At 43.1% G+C, this 21,023-nt stretch overlaps 1 protein-coding gene across 29 annotated transcripts in view; it reads left to right on the top strand.

Moving 5' to 3' along the window:
• The window catches only part of RIMS1 (regulating synaptic membrane exocytosis 1), a 535,376-nt gene that overhangs the window by 371,938 nt on the left and 142,415 nt on the right, over positions 1 to 21,023 (top strand). For 20 of the 29 annotated variants that reach the window (XM_077289909.1, XM_077289904.1, XM_077289921.1 and 17 more), the window contains 2 exons: positions 2,369 to 2,535; positions 7,511 to 7,728. The exons of the other annotated variants lie outside the window; for them this stretch is intronic. In XM_077289909.1, coding sequence (XP_077146024.1) covers positions 2,369 to 2,535; positions 7,511 to 7,728 — 385 coding nt within the window. The remainder of the gene's footprint in view (positions 1 to 2,368; positions 2,536 to 7,510; positions 7,729 to 21,023) is intronic. 29 annotated transcript variants of the gene reach the window in all.

Raw genomic sequence — 21,023 nt, 5'->3', positions numbered from 1 at the left:
TATCTCATACATAAATTTGACTTGCAACTATTTTGCATATGATTAGTTATACAGATTCTTTTTATGTCACTGCATTGTTACAGTTTCGCTCTTAAAAATCTAAATTTAAATTTTTATAATTTTGCTAGTATTTTGTAAATCCACCTTTGACTTTCACCACTTCTGAACCCTTCTGGGCATGCTGTCGATCAGAATCAAGCATGTCCTAGGCCTCTTCTACATGTTCTCATAGTTGGTGCATACTGGTCTACTCACTTGGGTATGTATACAGCGTTTTCTTCAACTCTACCCACAAATGTTTGATTGGGTTGAAGTCTGGGGACTGCGGGGGCCAAACCAGCATCTCTACTTCATTGTCATTGAACCATTTCTTCACAAATCTCGACGTATCCTTTTGGGTTGTTGTCCTGCTGGAACACTATCGTCCTTTTTATACCCATAGAACTTTAGTAAACGAAGTAATGCGTCTTTTAGAATACTCGCATAAAGCTCATTATTGAGACCACCATCAATCCTGGTCAAGTTTCCACTCCTTTGGCTGTGAAACAACCTCATATCATTAGGCGTCCACTGCCGAACTTGACAGTTCCTTCAATTTCCCCCTTTTTCCCTTGTGCATTTCAACCCATTTGTACCCATCAGAGCCTTGTCTATTGACTTTCTTCTCATCGCTCCAAATCACTCGTTTCCAATCTTCTACTCTCCACTTTTCGTACTTTTTTGCAAACTTGAGCCAACGCTTCTTATGACGATATTCAAGTCAAGGCTTCTTCACGTTTTTTAAGGCCACCATTCCAGACTTGTGTAATGTGCGTTGCACGGTCCTTGCATGGACGTCTGTGCCTTGCATGGACGTCTGTGACCTCACTGTTACGAAGCATATGAGCCACCCCAACTGCCTTGTTTGCCGCGACAGACCTTTTGATGAACTGACTAGTTGACTCCAATATTTTGCCTGAACGTCCACCTTTGGGCTTTTGAATGTTTGGACGGACTTCATTTCATATTCTTCCAACTGTCATGGCATTCACATGATGCAGGTTAGCAATTTTCTTGTCCAAGGACCGCTATCGATGAGCTGGATAATGATGCTGTTTCTCTTTTCTTGGGAAATCTTTTTCATGGCTGCTCCTCAATTCAAACCAGAGACCTTTTACTTGGAAATCAACCTACAGTAATAATACACTGACCTATTAGGGAATGTAAGAACAGGATGTAATTCCTAGTATACAGGAAGAAAAAGATGTTTCCACTACCAGGAGTAAAACAGTAACAATGCAGTGACATTACGAAAATCTGCATAGTTAAGCATATGCTAAATAGCAGCAAGTCAAATGTATCTATGAGATAGCCAAGATGACTTTCTATGAAATGATCATAGTCTCACAATTGATGCAGTAGTGGAGGGTGAAATATGGGGCCTGAAAGTCAAAAGTTCAAAACATTTTTACCCTTTTGCTCTTGAGTGTATACAGAAATATGGACCATTCTGAGGGATTCACAAGCTGTCAAGCACCACTGTACACTCCACTCCTACTCTTCAGATACTTCAAGTCTTACTTTGGAGCTGTAGAGGACATCGCATCTGACCTGCAATGAAGATAATAACTTTCTATTCTCCTTAATAAGGGGAACACAGTTACCGTATATTGCATTAATACAATAAAATGGAAAACATTCCCTTAATTGACATAGATACAGATTTAACAACTTTGCTTGGCGATTTCATTAGTAGATAACGAGATTAACCACCACATTGATTAGATTCCTTTTGAAAACATAAACATGGCGATCAATTAAATATTTTTTCCAATTTAATTATAACTAATTAAAGAGGATCTTACTAGCACTTTATATAACATATTACAGTATTTAATTGCATTATGAGCAATTTCTAAAATGCTTATCTGTTTCCTAAGAATAATACAGGAGAGCTTCAGCGATAAACTACCATTCCTGGTAGCTTCTCTCCTGGTGTCATAAATGTCAGCTGTAGTTTATGAATAGAGATAACATCAGGTTTTGATGTGTGTTATTAACACATTACTCCAGCTGCCTTCCACTTAATATTTAGAATTGCTAAAATACAGCTCTTATGTTACAATGATAGCCAGTCATATTATTATTGCACTCACTGCTATTTAAATAACCAAAAATTGATAAGCAATAAGGGCTATTTTGAGGTGTGTGTATATGTGTGTGTGGGTGTGTAGATAGATAGATATACTTATATTTATACCTATATATTGTATACGCGTGTGTACACTGTAATCATAATGTTTGTATTATATAGATATTACTCTTAAGATATTTTGTGAACAGTGACAGTTTTTCGAGTTTAAAGTACTTTTTTATTTTCTCCTTGTAGTACAACTTGCATAAAGATCAATATCGAAGTTGTGACAACGTCTCAGCCAAATCATCAGATAGTGATGTCAGCGATGTGTCAGCCATTTCCCGTACCAGTAGTGCCTCACGTCTCAGCAGCACAAGCTTTATGTCCGAGCAATCTGAGCGTCCAAGCAGAAGGCTCTGGTAAGAGAAAATTATTGTTTTAATTAAAAATGTAGACTTTATGCGCTAAAACACCTTAAAAGCATAGATATGTGCAAATTAATAGGTTCCTACATAAGACGTTGGGTAGGTTCTATGATGCATACATAAGTAGTTCTCCGTACTGGGTGATGATACAGTCGATAAAGGTAATTAAGAAATAGAGAGCAGAATTATCTTGCAGTATAATGGACATTTACCACATTATGACATACACTCCCTGACAGACGTTATGTCACTTATCCATGTTATGTAAATAAAAGCTTATAACCTGACGTTAAATTCATCCATTGGTTGTATAATAAATTATTCTTTTGAAAGCTGAAACCCTCCGAAATGTGGTTTAGCTTAAGAAAATAGATTGGCATCAATGCAGAAATATTGATCAGTTAATGGACACAGAATGGTCAGATTTTGGCAAGACAAAAGTTTTGTCGCCTGGTCATGTAATGCACCCAATCCTAGTTTACATTCTCACTTGTGCTCAGTAAATGATCGGTTAATTAGTGTGTGTGTATAAAAAGTAACCCAGCACTCAAGACCTTCACTTGAACTGCAACTTGAGCTCTGACAACATGCCAAAAATCCACCCTGCGACCAAAGCCTGGATTATCAAGAGGCTGAAGACCAGATCCACTGAAGAGGTGACTGGCACCTTTAATGTGTCTCATCGTCAAGAACACAGAATTAAAAAAAAGATTTGAAGAGACTGGAGATGTGTTTGACAAGCCCAGGTCCGGCAGACCCCACAAGACAACTGCTCAGGAGGAACGTTTGTTGGTTAGAAAATCCAAAGCAAGCCTCTCTTCCACTGCAGCAGAGCTCCAACAGGCCTGGTTACCTCAAGTCCCCGTGTCAACTAGAACAGTTTGTAGGTTTCTGTCTCGAAATGGCCTCCATGGTCGAATCAGTGCCCAGAAGCCAGCACTAAGCAAAAGGCAAATAAAAAACCGTGTGGCATTTGCAAAGTCCCACAGCCTGCTAAATAGATGAACGCTGGAAAAGTGACAGAAGGTGGATTTCTCTGATGAATCTTCAGTAGAATTACACCACAGCTGCCGCAAATACTACAGGAGACCTACTGGAGCCCGTATGGATCCAACACACACCCAGAAAACAGCTAAATTTGGTGGTGGAAAGATCATGGTCTGGGGTTACATTCAGTATGGGGGTGTGCGAAACATTTGCAAGGTGGAAGGCAATATCAATAGCCTAAAATATCAAGAAGTATTAGCTACCTCTTATATTCCAAATCCTAAAAGGGGTCAAATTCTGCAGCAGGATGGTGGTCCATCTCATACCTCCATCTCTACAACAAAGTTCCTCCAGGCAAAAAAGATCAAGATGCTCAAGGACTGGCCAGTCCAGTCACCAGACATGAACATCATTGAGCATGATTGGGGTAGGATGAAAGAGGAAGCTTGGACGACAAAACCAAAGAATCTAGATGAACTCTGTGAGGCATGTAAGACTACATTCTTTGCTATTCCTGATGACTTCATTAATAAATTGTATGAATCATTGTTGAACCGCATGGATGCAGTCCTTCAAGCTCATGGAAGTCACATAAAATATTAAATATGACTCTAATAGCACCACAACTTCATTCACCAATGTGATGCAACATATATTTGTATTTTAACCCCTTCATGACCGTGGGATTTTTCGTTTTTCCGTGTTCGTTTTTCACTCCCCTCCTTCCCAGAGCCATAACTTTTTTATTTTTCCGTCAATTTGGCCATGTGTGGGCTTATTTTTTGCGGGACGAGTTGTACTTTTGAACGACATCATTGGTTTTACCATGTCGTGTACTAGAAAACGGGAAAAAAATTCCAAGTGTGGTGAAATTGCAAAAAAAGTGCAATCCCACACTTGTTTTTTGCTTGGCTTTTTTGCTAGGTTCACTAAATGCTAAAACTGACCTGCCATTATGATTCTCCAGGTCATTACGAGTTCATAGACACCTAACATGACTAGGTTATTTTTTACCTAAGTGGTGAAAAAAAATTCCAAACTTTGCTAAAAAAAAAAAAAAAAAACAATTGCGCCATTTTCCGATACTCGTAGCGTCTTCATTTTTCATGATCTGGGGTCGGTTGAGGGCTTATTTTTTGCGTGCCGAGCTGGCGTTTTTAATGATTCGGTGCAGATACGTTCTTTTGATCGCCCGTTATTGCATTTTAATGCAATGTCGCGGCGACCAAAAAAACCTAATTCTGGCGTTTCGATTTTTTTTCTCGTTACGCCGTTTAGCGATCAGGTTAATGCTTTTTTTTATTGATAGATCGGGCGATTCTGAACGTGGCGATACCAAATATGTGTAGATTTGATTTTTTTTTATTGATTTATTTTGATTGGGGCGAAAGGGGGGTGATTTAAACTTTTATATTTTTTTTATTTTTTTCACATTTTTTTAACTTTTTTTTTAACTTTTGCCATGCTTCAATAGCCTCCATGGGAGGCTAGAAGCAGGCACAGCACGATCGCCTCTGCTACATAGCAGTGATCTGCTGTTCGCTGCTATGTAGTAGAAAATCAGGTGTGCTGTGAGCGCCGACCACAGGGTGGCGCTCACAGCTACCGGCGATCAGTAACCATAGAGGTTTCAAGGACCTCTATGGTTACAATGGAGAAGCATCGCCAACCTCCGATCATGTGACGGGGGTCGGTGATGCTGTCATTTCCGGCCGCCCGGCCGGATGCGGTAGTTAAATGCCGCTGTCTGCGTTTGACAGCGGCATTTAACTAGTTAATAGCGGCGGGTGAATCGCGATTTCACCCGCCGCTATTGCGGGCAAATGTCAGCTGTTCAAAACAGCTGACATGTCCCGGCTTTGATGCGGGCTCACCGCGGAGCCCTGCATCAAAGCAGGGGAGCTGACATCGGACGTACTATCCCGTCCAATGTCAGTAAGGGGTTAAGTTAATTATTTGTTTGAATATCACATTACTTTCTGTGGGTGACAAAACTTTTGTCTTGCCAAAATCTGACCATTCTGTGTCCATTAACTGATCAATATTTCTGCATTGATGCCAATTTATTTTCTTAACCTAAACCACATTTCGGAGGGTTTCAGCTTTCAAAAGAATAATTTATACAACCAATGGATGAATTTAGTGTCAGGTTAAGCTTTTATTTACATAACATGGATAAGCGACATAACTTCTGTCAGGGAGTGTATTGATTGTATATTCTGTAAATGTTTGGAGGGGCTCATCTCAGTAATGAAGGTGCCAAGTCAGATTTTTGTTATGAATAGATGGCCTCACAGACAGTATGGTTAGTAGATGTGTGATCATATAGTTATGGAATATCTGATCACTGTTTCATACATTTTTACATTACCGCATTATATATAAAGGGGTATTCCCATATACAAGATTCTATCAAATATGTAGTAGGCGTAATAATATTATGAAATACCTCCAATTAGAAATGTGGTATAGTTCTTCTGGTTCGCTTTGTTACTTATCACATGTAGGGAATTGCAGTAGCTTAGGTCTTCAAGGTTATGACCACACACATACTGACAGTTGTTAGAGGTCGTAACCATGGATACCTAAGGTCCTGCAATACCCTGCACATGGGGTAAGCAACATAGCAAATCAGTAGAACTATACTAAATTTCTAATTGGAGGTATTTGCTGATATGACTATAACATCTACTACATAGTGGGATAGGATATTAGAGATGGGAATACCCCTTTATTGATATATGGGGAAGCCTTTGAGAGTTTTTAATATTTTTGCTAAATAACGTTGTTTTCAGATCTTTTTTCTAAGTTATTCCCTATTTAGATGATAACTTCCATATCACTGGATTCTGAGAACTGGAGCTTTGAAGCGCTCCATATGACTGGAGCGGTGGTCGATAATGCACAACTGCACTCTATTCATTCTTAATGGGAATGTTGAGGAATAGCTGTGGTCACCTATGTTCGGTGGTCCCATAGAGAATGAATATAGTGGAGTTGAGGATGATCAACCACCATTACATTCTCTTGGTTCTCTGAATCAGCGGTTTGGCCCACAGTGAACCTAAGAACCGGCAGTCAAACCCTCAACAATCGAGAAGATATTCCCGATCCAATTTGGTACTGATTAACTTTCCCTCTTGGTACAACCCCTTTAACAATTTGTTCATGTACATAAACGTCTGGTCAGCCTGTCTAAGCAGGTTTGGTTATAGCCAATCATCTTTTATTAACAAATGTTTTATTCAACAGCCAGCAAGTCCAAATGGACCTTAAAGAAGTTGTCCATTACTCGGACAACCCCTTCTCAAACCTCTTGTTTCCCCCTTGTAGAATAATAACAACTATACTCGCCTCCGGTGCCGGCGCCCTTCCAGCATTGTCTGCACTGGCTCTCCCATGGATTGTGTAACATTGTTATGTCATGTGATCCCTGCGGCCAATCAGCGCTTGCTTCACTCTCCCTGCCTTTAACATATCACATACATTCGAAGGAAATGAGAGAGAATCAGCTCTGACTTCCCCCAGATGTATGTGTATTTGTTGAAAGGCCGGAAGAGTGAAGCAAGCGCTGACATAATAATGTCATGTGATCCCTGAGAGAGCCAGTGCCAACACCGCTGGAACTGCGCCGGTACCAGAGCTGAGTATAAGAGTTGTCATTTTACAAAGGGGAAACCTGAGGATTGAGAAGGTGTTGTCCGAGTAGTAGATAACCACTTTAAAAACGAAAACTGAACTCCATCCTCCCATAAAATATTGTAATTAAATTAATTTGGAGCCATGTAGATAAAAAAGTTAAAATATAGACACTGTACACTTACTGTCAGAAAAATACAGCAGTGTCAAACTGATTCCAAAAATTGTAAAGTACAGATTGATGACTGGAAGCGCTCATATTATAAAATGTACTCCAACATGTTGTGCTTTTAAGTACGGTATGTTGAATATTTCTGGAATATTGCTGTGTTTATTCCACCAGGATGCAAGGCAGACGGATGGGATATTCAGGGAGAATTACTAAGAGCACAAGTGTAAGTGGCGAGATCTACAAGCTAGAACACAATGATGGAAGCCAGTCTGATACAGCTGTGGGTACGGTTATGACATGTGGAAAGAAAAGAAGACCAAGCTTGAGTGCCAAAGTAGTTGCCATAGTGTCCCGGAGAAGTAGGAGCACATCACAGCTTAGCCAAACAGGTGAGTGGTATTCTTTGTTTCCCCATTTACTCTTAGAGAAATGTACTTGCTAATTTTATTCCACAGGAAAAGGTTGGTGGAAGAAGAAGAAATGTTCTGAACACCTTATAGGATTTATAGCATTTGTACAATTCCCCATAGTTACTTAGAAATGCATGCAAGTCTTATTATGTGATATAAATATTTGCATCAGTTCTGGTTACCTACTTCTTTACATGCTTATGGTATATATTACTTTTAGTTTTTTTCTCATCAAATTAAGTAGTTTTTGTCACACATGGAATACTGTATGCAGCATACATTTACAGCCTGGGAACATCCCTTTGATTTCTTGCAACTTTAGGGCTTGTTCACACGCAGCTTTTTTTTAGTTGTTTCTTTCAACGCATTTTTGCAACCAAAAATGTATGGGATTTCTAAAGTCTCATACACACACTTCTTATTTATCTCCATGCTGATTTGAACCTTAGGCTATGTGCACACATCCGGAATTGCTGCGGAACTTTCCGCAGCAATTCCGCAACTGTGCCGCGAGTAAAACGCATGCGGAATTGGCATGCGTTTTCCCGCTAAACACTAGCATTTTACAAGTGTAATTAGCTTGCAGAATGCTAGTGTTTTCCAAGCGATCTGTAGCATCGCTTGGAAAACTGATTGACAGGTTGGTCACACTTGTCAAACATAGTGTTTGACAAGTGTGACCAACTTTTTACTATTGATGCTGCTTATGCAGCATCAATAGTAAAAAGATCTAATGTTAAAAATAATAAAAAAATAATAAATCATGATATTCTCACCTTCCGGTGTCCCTGGCGGTCTTCCTGGTCCTCACGATGCTCCCGTTCCCAATAATGCCTAGCGGCAATGACCTCAGATGACGTAGCGGTCTCGTGAGACCCACATCATCACAGGTCATTGCCGCAAAGCATCACTGGGAACGGGAGCATCGCGAGAAGCGGGAATGCTGCGAGGGACGCGGGAAGGTGAGAATATCATGATTTATTATTTTAATTCTTTTTTTTTTAACAATTATATGGTTCCCAGGGCCTGGAGCAGAGTCTCCTCCCCTCCACCCTGGGTACCAACCGCATATGATCCGCTTACTTCCCGCATGGTGGGCATAGCCCCATGCGGAAAGTAAGCTGATCAATGCATTCCTATGTGTGCGGAATCCCCGCGATTCCCCACAAGGAATGAACATGCTGCGCTTTTTTCCGGAATGCGATTCCACGGCGGAAAAAAATCGCAACATGTGCACAAAAATTACGGATTGCATTCTAATAATAGGATGCTTAATGTATGTGTTTTTTTCACGGTTTTATTGCGTTTTTATAGCGAAAAACCGCCAAAAAAAGTGAAAAATTCGGAACGTGTGCACATAGCCTAAAGGTGTTGTTTCAAATCTCCATGTTGTGAATTGTTTCACAAAAAAGGCATACAAAATGCACAGATTTTTTGCAGCATTCTTTCCTGCCAACACTTTGGTTTTTGCAACAGGAAAATTTGCTACAAATGCTAAACACATGCACATACCTTTACGACTTGTAGCCATCACCATTCCTAACATAGCTCTTTTAGGAGATAAACGCTGAAATAATAGCGCCACATTGTGCTGCTGTTCTGTACTTCCTCATAGAAATACCTGGGTGTAACCTTTCCCCCATATCAAAGAGGCGTGTCCCTACACACTCTGTTACTCTCAGCGCTGATTGGACAGAGTCAGCCTGAGTAGGGACACACCCCCAATTGTAACACCCATTTGTCACTTTAATCATACATAGGAATAATAGAGGAAAGGCACAATGCAAAGATCAAAGAAAAGGTGCTTCAGAATATGTAGAATATTCTGCACATCTTTACATGGACAGACATAAAAGGAGAGCTGAGAAGACCTCTTTAAAACAGTAGTGCTGAATTTGCCACTACTATATCTTATTCATTATGGCTGCTTACTTTTGGACTAGAAATGATAAGTGAGACTTTGAAAATTCAATGTAACACCATGACTACAATATGACAAAAATCACTACAACATAATGTAATAATTTATGGACAGTTACAACATGGAATGAATGAATTGGTGAATCGCTGACTGGGATATCATGAGTACTGTTAGAATGCCATACATAATATAATATTGTAAGAAACTGGTGAATTATAGAACTCTTGTATCTGATCAGCCAACAGATGAGTGAATCGGTCATTCGTCTACTGATTGGATCACTTTTGTGGGCCAGTCAATCATTGTTGTCAGCAGTTTATCGCTCCCTGTAAACAGGAGGAGATGTCCCGCATAACACTATGCATGCCATATGGAGACAAATTGATCATATTAACCCCTTCCTGACATATGACTTACAGTTACATCATATGCCGGCCCCTGACTTTGATGCGAGCTTGAAAGTCAAGCCCACATCTTTCCCGGCAGATGATGACTGTGTTATTCAGCCATGATCTGCCTCCAACAGCTGAATGATGAACATTGTAAGTTAAAAAAAAAACAATTCCAGGATTGCGTCTTTTCACTATTTTGCATCATTTGGATTTTTTTTACTGCTTTCCTGTACATCACATATTAAAAGGAATGATGATATTCAAAAGTACAATTTTTTTAGAAAAAAACAAACCCTCATATGGCTATCAAGCAGTAAAAAAGTTATAGCTCTTGGAAGAATTGGAGGAAAAAACAAAAGTGCAAAAAAAAAAATGGAAAGTCGGGAACGGTGTTATGGATCATTTTATCGCCATACAGATTGTAGTAATCCATGTGAAATGAGCACTAATTAACTTGTGATATAGCTAGGAATCTTCTGTTATGCTAGAAAGCTGTCCACCTTTACTAGCTACTGTATATTGTTCCCACTGTCTGATTGTCAAAATGGAAGTTCAGTACTCAGGTAATAATTATTACATTACATATGGCATGCTACACTATGAAAGATGCATTTACACTGCAAGTTTATTGGAAACGAGCCTTCCTAGGAATATACCGTATTTTTTGGACTATAAGACACCCTTTTTTTCCTAAACAATTTTGGGGAAAATGAGGGTGCGTCTTATGGTCCTGATGTACTTACCAGGAGTGTGGCGGCAGCAGGAGTCGCATGATTCCCGGCCCTGGCCTGGGAAGAGGAGGTGTTTGGTGGTCTGACTCTGCAGGGTGATGATCTGACTCCCATCCCAGGCTGGTACGGCAGTTTCGGCGTTGCTCGGTGGTGCCGGGGCTCCGCTAACATTTTGTGAAAGCTCAGAGCCCCCCCACTTCCATTGCTGTAATGTGGTGGCCTCTGGGAAAGAGGCCGCTGAAGGTGGCGCATGTGCAGATTGAGATCTCGGTAACAAGATCTTGGGAGACGAGATCTCTGTTCCAAGATCTCATTCTGTGCATGCTCCACCTTCAACGGCCACTTTCCCAGAGGCCACCACATTACAGCAATGGAAGTGCAGGGACTCTGGGCTTTCACAAAATGTTAGCGGTTCCCCCGCACCACTGCCAAACCTGCTGCATCAGCCTGGGATTAGAGACAGATCATTGCCAGACCACCGAACACCTCCCGTAACCCCGCTCCACCAGCGCTCCCAATCACCTACCCCCGGTAACCTGAACTCGGACTGTAAGACGGACCACATTTGATGCATTAATTTATTTCCCTATTTGTCTTTGGGGTGCATCTTATAGTCCGAAAAATGTAGTATATTGCCATTCATTGTGCAGTGCTTACAGGTGGTTGATCACCCAACAAACAAAGAAAATGCTCTTTCATCTGGTAAAATGATCTTTTGTTTTTTTCCCAAAAGATGATCACTCTCAGCAGTACCTCATCCTGTGTAAACAGGATCCGCACTGATAACCGATAAGCCGATAATAGTGCAAGCTATACGCACTGAACGATCTATTACTCGTCGTTCCCTACACAAATTATTATGGTGTTGGCCTGTTACATCTATGAATGGAAATATGTGCCAGTAGTCAGTCATTTAAATGGCATAATGTAAAAACATCCTAATGCTACTCACCGCCTGCAATATTAAGTATAGATAAGCCCAGACTGAGCACATGAAAAAAAAAGAAATATATATATACACTGTGTTCCAAATTATTATGCAAATTGGATTTAAGTGTGATAAAGATTTAATTGTTTTGTTTTTCAAATAAACTTGTGGATGGTACTGTGTCTCAGGGCTCAATGGATCACTGAAATCAATCTTAAACACATGGGATAATTAGTTTTCCAGGTGATTCTAATTAAAGGAAAACTACTTAAAAATGATGTTCCACATTATTAAGCAGGTCACAGTTTTCAAGTAACATGAGAAAGAAAAAGGATCTCTCTGCTGCTGAAAAGCATCAAATAGTGCAATGCCTTGGTGAAGGGATGAAAACATTAGAAATTTCCTGAAAACTTAAGCGTGATCATCGTACTGTTAAGAGATTTGTGGCTGTATCTGAGGACAGATGTGTTTGTGCTGATAAAGGCATAATGAGGAAGATTTCTGCCAGGCAAGTTCATCAGATTAAGAGAGCAGCTGCTAAAAAGCCATTACAAAGCAGCAAACAGATATTTGAAGCTGCTGGTGCCTCTGGAGTCCCTCGAACCTCAAGGTGTAGGCTCCTTCAAAGGCTTGCTGTGGTGTATAAACCTACTATTCGGCCACCCTTAAACAGTGTTCACAAGCAGAAATGGTTGCATTGGGCCCACACATACATGAAGACTAATTTCCAAACATTCTTATTTACTTATGAGTGTTGAGCAACCCTGGATGGTCCAGATGGATGGAGTAGTGGATGGTTGGTGTATGGCCACCATGTCCCAACAAGGCTGCAACAACAGCAAGGAGGTTGAGGAGTCATGTTTTGGGCCGGAATCATGGAGAAACAGCTGGTAGGGCCCTTTAAGGTTCCTGAAGGTGTGAAAATGACCTCTGCAAAGTATATAGAGTTTCTGACTGACAACTTTCCTCCATTGTATAAAAAGCAGAAAAGTGCCTTCAGGAGCAAAATCATCTTCATGCATGACAATGCACCATCTCATGCTGCAAAGAATACCTCTGAGTCATTGGCTGCTATGGGCATAAAAGGAGATAAACTCATGGTGTGGCCAGGGCCGTATTTAGAGTTTCTGCTGCCCTAGGCACTTTTAGTGTTGCCTCCCCCATTGGTGAGTATGACACTATCTGCATAGACTTTTGGCAAGAATCGCTGTTGTGAAAGTCGCCTTTTGCAGCAGATTGGGCAGTTTTTCTGCATCTGCTGTGTAACGGATCACTTACGGCAAGACTGCGTTTGGTTTCGTTCATTCCCTATGGGATTTGCAGCACTTGCTGTCATCTGGGAAATGCGGTACCATACCTCCCAACTTTTGAAGAAGGGAAAAAGGTCTAAAGGTTGCAGCGCACGTAGTGCGCCGCGGCAAATTTTAGGCCACGCCTCTAACCACACCCATTTCACAACTAATCACACCCATATCCAAGTCCCAACCTGATCACACTGTTTCATATACAATAATTAAAACCCCCCAAAAATATGGCTACGCAGTGCTCCATACTGTATAATGGCTACGCAGGGCTCCACATACTGTATAATGGCCCTACATGATGTTCCATACTGTATAATGGCCACACAGTTCTCCATACTGTATAATGGCCACACATGATGCTCCATACTGTATAATGGCCACACATGATGCTCCATGCTGTATAAGGGCCACACATGATGCTTAATACTGTATAATGGCCATTGGCCTCACATGATATTCCATACTCACCAGTGACGTCTCTAGGTGAAGTCCTTCATCTTTCATCCAGCACAGACCGCCATCATTTCTTCCAGCCAGGACTCGTTTCTGCAGGAAATAACAGTTATCTCAAGCTCTGCTTGCAGAACACATTACTTAATTTTTCACAACTTCTACTTTACACCACATGAAGAAAAAAAGGCGACATAGTGTCACTCTACACAGTAACAGGACCCCCCCCCCATTTAAAGCAGTATACTCAAAAAATAAAATAAATACATCACTGCAGTAATAATATCCCTTAATTAGCCCCTATGGTAATAATATTCCGCATCCTGGCCCCGTTTATCTCATTCCTGGCTCCAGCCATATGTTCTCGCATCCTGCCCTCATGAGTATCCATTCTACCCCATATGATCTCCCCATCCTGCCCCATCTGTCTCTATCATATCCATCCTTCCCCATGTCTTTCATTCTGCCCCGTGTCTCCAATCATGCCCCGTATCTACATTCTGTCCATGCCTCCAGTCCTGCCCCCAGTGTGTCCAGCAACCTGCCCCAGTATGTCAAGCATATTACCCCCAGTGTGTCCAGCAATCTGCCCCAGTGTGTCCAGCAATCTGCCCCAGTGTGTCCAGCACATTGCCCCAGTGTGTCCAGTATTGCCCCCGGACATTGTGTCCGGCAATCTGCCCCAGTGTGTCCAGCATATTACCCCCAGTGTGTCCAGCAATCTGCCCCAGTATGTCCAGCATTGCCCCCAGACAGTGTGTCCAGCAATCTGCCCCAGTATGTCAAGCATATTGCCCCAGTGTGTCCAGCATATTGCCCCCAGTGTGTCCAGCAATCTGCCCCAGTGTGTCCAGCACTGCCCCCAGTGTGTCCAGCAATCTGCCCCAGTGTGTCCAGCATATTACCCCCAGTGTGTCCAGCAATCTGCCCCAGTGTGTCCAGCATATTACCCCCAGTGTGTCCAGCAATTTGCCCCAGTGTCCAGCATTGCCCCCAGTGTGTCCAGCAATCTGCCCCAGTGTGCAGCATTGCCCCCAGTGTGTCCAGCAATCTGCCACAGTGTGCAGCATTGCCTCCAGTGTGTCCAGCAATCTGCCCCAGTGTGTCCAGCATTGCCCCCAGTGTGTCCAGCATTGCCCCCAGTGTGTCCAGCAATCTGCCCCAGTGTGTCCAGCATATTGCCCCCAGTGTGTCCAGCATATTGCCCCCAGTGTGTCCAGCAATCTGCCCCAGTGTGCAGTATTGCCCCCAGTGTGTCCAGCAATCTGCCCCAGTGTCCAGCATTGCCCCCAGTGTGTCCAGCAATCTGCCCCAGTGTGCAGCATTGCCCCCAGTGTGTCCAGCAATCTGCCCCAGTGTGTCCAGCATTCTGCCCCAGTGTGTCCAGCATATTGCCCCCGTGTGTCCAGCATATTTCCCCCAGTGTGTCCAGCAATCTGCCCCAGTGTGCAGCATTGCCCCCAGTGTGTCCAGCAATCTGCCCCAGTGTGTCCAGCAATCTGCCCCAGTGTGTCCAGCATATTGCCCCCAGTGTGTCCAGCATTCTGCCCCAGTGTGTCCAGCATATTGCCCCCAGTGTGTCCAGCAATCTGCCCCAGTGTGCAGCATTGCCCCCAGTGTGTCCAGCAATCTGCCCCAGTGTGTCCAGCATTCTGCCCCAGTGTGTCCAGCATATTGCCCCCGTGTGTCCAGCATATTTCCCCCAGTGTGTCCAGCAATCTGCCCCAGTGTGCAGCATTGCCCCCAGTGTGTCCAGAAATCTGCCCCAGTGTGTCCAGCAATCTGCCCCAGTGTGTCCAGCATATTGCCCCCAGTGTGTCCAGCATTCTGCCCCAGTGTGTCCAGCATATTGCCCCCAGTGTGTACAGCAATCTGCCCCAGTGTGTCCAGCATTGCCCCCAGTGTGTCCAGCAATCTGCCCCAGTGTGCAGCATTGCCCCAGTGTGTCCACCAATCTGCCCCAGTGTGCAGCATTGCCCCAGTGTGTCCAGCAATCTGCCCCAGTGGCCAGCATTGCCCCAGTGTGTCCAGCAATCTGCCCCAGTGTCCAGCATTGCCCCAGGGTCTGTCAGACATAAAGAAAAAAAAAAAGTAAAATCCTCACCTCTCCCGTTCCCAGCGCAGGTCCAGTGCACTCAGCGTCTCTGCGGCTCTGCAACGCTCAGGACAGAGAGGCTGAGCGCACAGTGATGACGTCATCGCACCCTCTGCCCTGAGATGTCGCAGAGTCAGAGAGCGGTGAAGACGCTGCAGCTGCTGCAGGAACCAGGAGAGGTGAGTATTAGAAGGGGGCCCATACTCACCTGTCAGCTGTCCCACACACTGCGCGGCCGCGCCGACATCCCTCTGGCTCTGTCCCGCCGCAGCGCCATCTTCCTGAGTGAGCGGTCAGGTGGTATCGCTAATTAAAGGTCATAAATATGCGCATATTCATGACTTTAATCAGCGGTACCACGTGACCGCTCACTCAGAACACGCTACAGACGCTGAGACCAGGCATCGCTGGAGCAGGGTGAGTATCGTCTTCAAGGAGGGTGGGACTCGGAGGCGGGAGGCGGGAGGGTGGGGCGGTTGGTCGCGTTTGTGACCTGGGACTTAAAAAAAAAAAAACCTTGCTCAGGTGCCGCCCCCCGCAATGTTGCCGCCCTAGGGACGTGCCCTCGAGTGCCTAGTGGCAAATACGGCCCTGGGTGTGGCCACCATCTTCCCCTGACCTCAACCCTATAGAGAACCTTTGGAGTATCATAAAGCAAAAGATCTATGAGGGTGGGAGGCAGTTCACATCAAAACACCAGCTCTGGGAGGCTATTCTGACTTCATGCAAAGAAATACAAGCAGAAACTCTCCAAAAACTCACAAGTTCAATGGATGCAAGAATTGTGAAGGTGATATCAAAGAAGGGTTCCTATGGTAACATGTAACTTGGCCTGTTAGGATGTTTTGGAGTTTAGCTTTTTGTTCAGTGAAGGTGACCTCCTAATGCTGCAAATTCCACAAATGAGCATTTTCAGTTCTTTAAAACATATCAAATGTTTAGAAATTCTACTGTGCCTAATAATTTGGAAGAGTGCATTTTGAGTTTTTATTCATTTTGGAGATTATACTGTTATCATTGGGAGGTTTCTTCAATAAAATTCGATGTATAATCTAACGGGTGATGACTTTTATTAGACTGACTGTCATTTGCACCGACCATTTAGGAAAATCCGATAAAAATGTCATTTGCATAATAATTTGGAACATAGTGTATATATATATATATATATATATATATATATATATATATATATATATATATATATATATATATATATACACTGTGTTCCAAATTATTATGCATAAAGAGTTTAGGAGTGATAAGGTTAGAATTTTTTTGCTTGCCATTTAAACTCATTGATGGTGATGTGTGTCAGGGCTCTTTATATCACTGAAAGCAATTGCAGATACCTGTGCAAATTAGTTTGGCAGGTGTGTCCAAATAAAGGCAAGACTACTTAAGAAGGCTGTTCCACATTATTAAGCAGCCTACATTTTTTGCCAAAATGGGAAAGAAAAAGGATGTGTCGGCTGCTGAGAAGCAACAAATTGTGGAGTATTTAGGTCAAGGCATGACTACAATCAACATTGCCAAGACACTTCATCGTGATCATCGCACAATCAAGAAGTATGTAGCTGATTCCCAGCACACACGTGTGCGTGCTGATAAGGAAAAATTGAGGACTCTTTCCAATAGGCAATTGCGTAAGGCTAAAAGAGCAGCTGCAAAAATGCCTTGTCATAGCAGCAGACAAGTTTTTGAAGCTGCTGGTGCCTCCAACATCCCCAGAACAAGATGCAGGGTCCTTCAGAGGTTTGCAGCTGTGTGTAAGCCATCCTCTCGACCACCTCTATCCACTGCACACAAGCAGAAACGGCTCCAGTGGGCCAAACGATACATGAAGACTGACTTTCAAACTGTTTTGTTCACCGATGAGTGCTGTGCAACGCTCGATGGTCCAGATGGATGAAGTGGAGGATGGCTGGTTGATGGACACCCCATGAAAACACAGCTAAGGCGCCAACAAGGAGGAGGTGGAGTAATGTTTTGGGCTGGAATCATGGGGAGAGAGATTGTTGGCCCCTTTATGATCCTTGAAGGGGTAAAGATTAGGGTTGAGCGAAACGGGTCGATCATTTTCAAAAGTCGCCGACTTTTGGCTAAGTCGGCGTCTCATGAAACCCGATCCGACCCCTGTGCTTGTCGGCCATGCGGTACGCGACTTTCGCGCCAAAGTCGCGTTTCAATGACGCGAAAAGCGCCATTTCTCAGCCAATGAAGGTGAACGCAGAGTGTGGGCAGCGTGATGACATAGATCCTGGTCCCCACCATCTTAGAGAAGGGCATTGCAGTGATTGGCTTGCTGTCTGCGGCGTCACAGGGGCTATAAAGGGGCGTTCCCGCCGACCGCCATCTTACTGCTGCTGATCTGAGCTTAGGGACAGGTTGCTGCCGCTTCGTCAGAAGCAGGGAGAGCGTTAGGCAGGGTCCACTAACCACCAAACCGCTTGTGCTGCAGCGATTTCCACTGTCCAACACCACCTTCGGTGTGCAGGGACTGTGGAAGCTATTTTTTTTTTTTTTCCCCCTCAGCGCTGTAGCTCATTGGGCTGCCCTAGAAGGCTCCGTGATAGCTGTATTGCTGTGTGTACGCCACTGTGGAAACCAACTGCTTTTTTCAAAGCACATATCCTCTTGTTCCTTCCTTTCTGCACAGCTATCTTTTTTGTTTGTCCACACTTTTTATTTAATTTGTGCATCAGTCCACTCCTATTGCTGCCTGCCATACCTGGCTTACATTACTGCAGGGAGATAGTAATTGTAGGACAGTCCCTGTTTTTTTTTTTTTTTTTTTTTGTGGGAGATTAAGATTGGCATTTCTGCTACAGTGCCATCCCTGTGTGTGCCATCTCTCACTGAGTGGGCCATAGAAAGCCTATTTATTTTTTCCGTGATTTGTGTTCTAAATTCTACCTCAACACAAAAACACTACATCAATCAGTGGGAGAAAAATATTGGCCTCAGTCAGGGCTTGTGTGCCACTGCTGTGTGTGCTATCTCTCATTCAGTGGGCTATAGCAAGCCTATTTTTTTTTTTTTTTTTTTTAATATTATTTGGTTTCTAAAGTCTCCCTGAAAAAAAAAAAAAAACCTAAAAAAACAGTGGGAGAGTAATATTGCCCTTTCAGCTTGTGTGCCAGTCTTGACTCCTGGGTGTGCCACCTCTCTCCCTCTCATTCAGTGGGCCATAGAAAGCCTATTTATTTTTAAAAAAAAAATATTATTGGGTTTCTAAAGTCTCCCTTAAAAAACAAAAAATACATAAAAAAACAGTGGGAGAGTAATATTGCCCTTTCAGCTTGTGTGCCAGGCTTGACTCCTGGGTGTGCCACCTCTCTCCCTCTCATTCAGTGGGCCATAGAAAGCCTATTTATTTATTTTTTTAAATATTATTGGGTTTCTAAAGTCTCCCTGAAAAAAAAAAAAATACATAAAAAAACAGTGGGAGAGTAATATTGCCCTTTCAGCTTGTGTGCCAGTCTTGACTCCTGGGTGTGCCACCTCTCTCCCTCTCATTCAGTGGGCCATAGAAAGCCTATTTATTTTTTTTTTTAAATATTATTGGGTTTCTAAAGTCTCCCTGAAAAAAAAAATACATAAAAAAACAGTGGGAGAGTAATATTGCCCTTTCAGCTTGTGTGCCAGTCTTGACTCCTGGGTGTGCCACCTCTCTCCCTCTCATTCAGTGGGCCATAGAAAGCCTATTTATTTTTTTTTTTAAATATTATTGGGTTTCTAAAGTCTCCCTTAAAAAACAAAAAATACATAAAAAAACAGTGGGAGAGTAATATTGCCCTTTCAGCTTGTGTGCCAGTCTTGACTCCTGGGTGTGCCACCTCTCTCTCATTCAGTGGGCCATAGAAAGCATTTTTTTTTTTTCCTTGATTTGTGTTCTAAAATCTACCTCAACACAAAAACACTACATCAATCAGTGGGAGAAAAATATTGGCCTCAGTCAGGGCTTGTGTGCCACTGCTGTGTGTGCTATCTCTCATTCAGTGGGCTATAGAAAGCCTATTTATTTATTTATTTTTTTTCTTATTATTTGGTTTCTAAAGTCTCCCTGAAAAAAAAAAAAAATAAATTAGGTGGGAGATTAATATTGACATTAGTGCTTGAGTGACAGTCCTGCGTGTGTGTCATCTCTGTGATTTTGTGCCACAGAAAACAGAGTGTGTAACATTGTGCCTGATTTTCCTTGTGGTCTCACCAACCTGTTAAGGGATATTGAAATCATACTGAAGTTATAGCTCACCGTGTAAGTTGTTTGACAGCAACAAATAAAGTTACTTTGGTTAAGATTTTAAAACAATGAGGAAGTCTGGTGCAAGAGGTCGTCGTGGGCGTTCATTGTCAGCTGGTAATGATGGTAGTGGTAGTGGAGCATCAGGTGGTCGTGGGGATAAAAATATTCCACCTAAGTCTGGAGCTGTGGAGCCAGTTTCGTCGTCAGGCTACACAAGGCCTCGAACGCTCTCTTTTCTGGGAGTAGGAAAACCGCTTTTAAAGGCGGAGCAGCAACAGCAAGTTTTGGCTTACATTGCAGACTCAGCCTCTAGCTCTTTTGCCTCCTCTTCCGAAACTGGTAAATGTAAAAGCAGCGCGTCGCTTGTGGATGTTCACGGTCAGGGACAAGTCGCTTCCTTGTCCTCCTCAGCAAAAACTACAACAAGAGAGAAGGATGCAGCAGGCGACACAACGGGTCACTCCATGGAGCTCTTTACACATACCGTCCCTGGCTTAGAAAGTGAAACATTTAACAGGCCATGCCCATTACAAGTATATTCTGACATGGAGTGCACTGATGCACAGCCACAGCCAGAGTACTATGCTGCTCCTTTGACTCAGACCACCACATTGCCCTCTCAGGGTACAGATCCACAATCAGACCCTGATGAGACTATGTTGCCCCGCCACGAACGCTATACCACCGACCGACACAGTGACACAGACGAAGTTGCACACGAGCTCGAAGAGGAGGTAATAGATGACCCAGTTATTGACCCCGATTGGCAGCCATTGGGGGAACAGGGTGCAGGCGGCAGTAGTTCAGAAGCGGAGGTGGAGGAGGGGCCGCAGCAGGCATCAACATCGCAACAGGTTCCATCTGCCGGGCCCGTATCTGGCCCAAAACGCGTGTCAAAGCCAAAACCTGTTGGAGCACAGCGTTGCCATCCGGTTAAAGCTCAGTCTGCAATCCCTGAAAAGGGATCCGAGTCTAGGAAGAGTGCAGTCTGGCATTTTTTTAAACAACATCCAACTGATCAGCGCAAAGTCATCTGTCAAAAATGTTCAACTAGCTTAAGCAGAGGTCAGAATCTGAAAAGTCTAAATACTAGTTGCATGCATAGACACTTAACCACCATGCATTTTCAAGCCTGGACTAACTACCAAACGTCCCTCAAGGTTGTAGCACCCTCGGCCAATGAAGCTAGTCAGCAACGCAACAT

The sequence above is a fragment of the Ranitomeya variabilis genome, chromosome 2 (genome assembly GCF_051348905.1).
Source record: "Ranitomeya variabilis isolate aRanVar5 chromosome 2, aRanVar5.hap1, whole genome shotgun sequence".
Classification (NCBI taxonomy): domain Eukaryota; kingdom Metazoa; phylum Chordata; class Amphibia; order Anura; family Dendrobatidae; genus Ranitomeya; species Ranitomeya variabilis.
The sequence above is the reverse complement of the archived record's forward strand: the minus strand, read 5'-3'. Positions and strand labels throughout refer to the sequence as shown.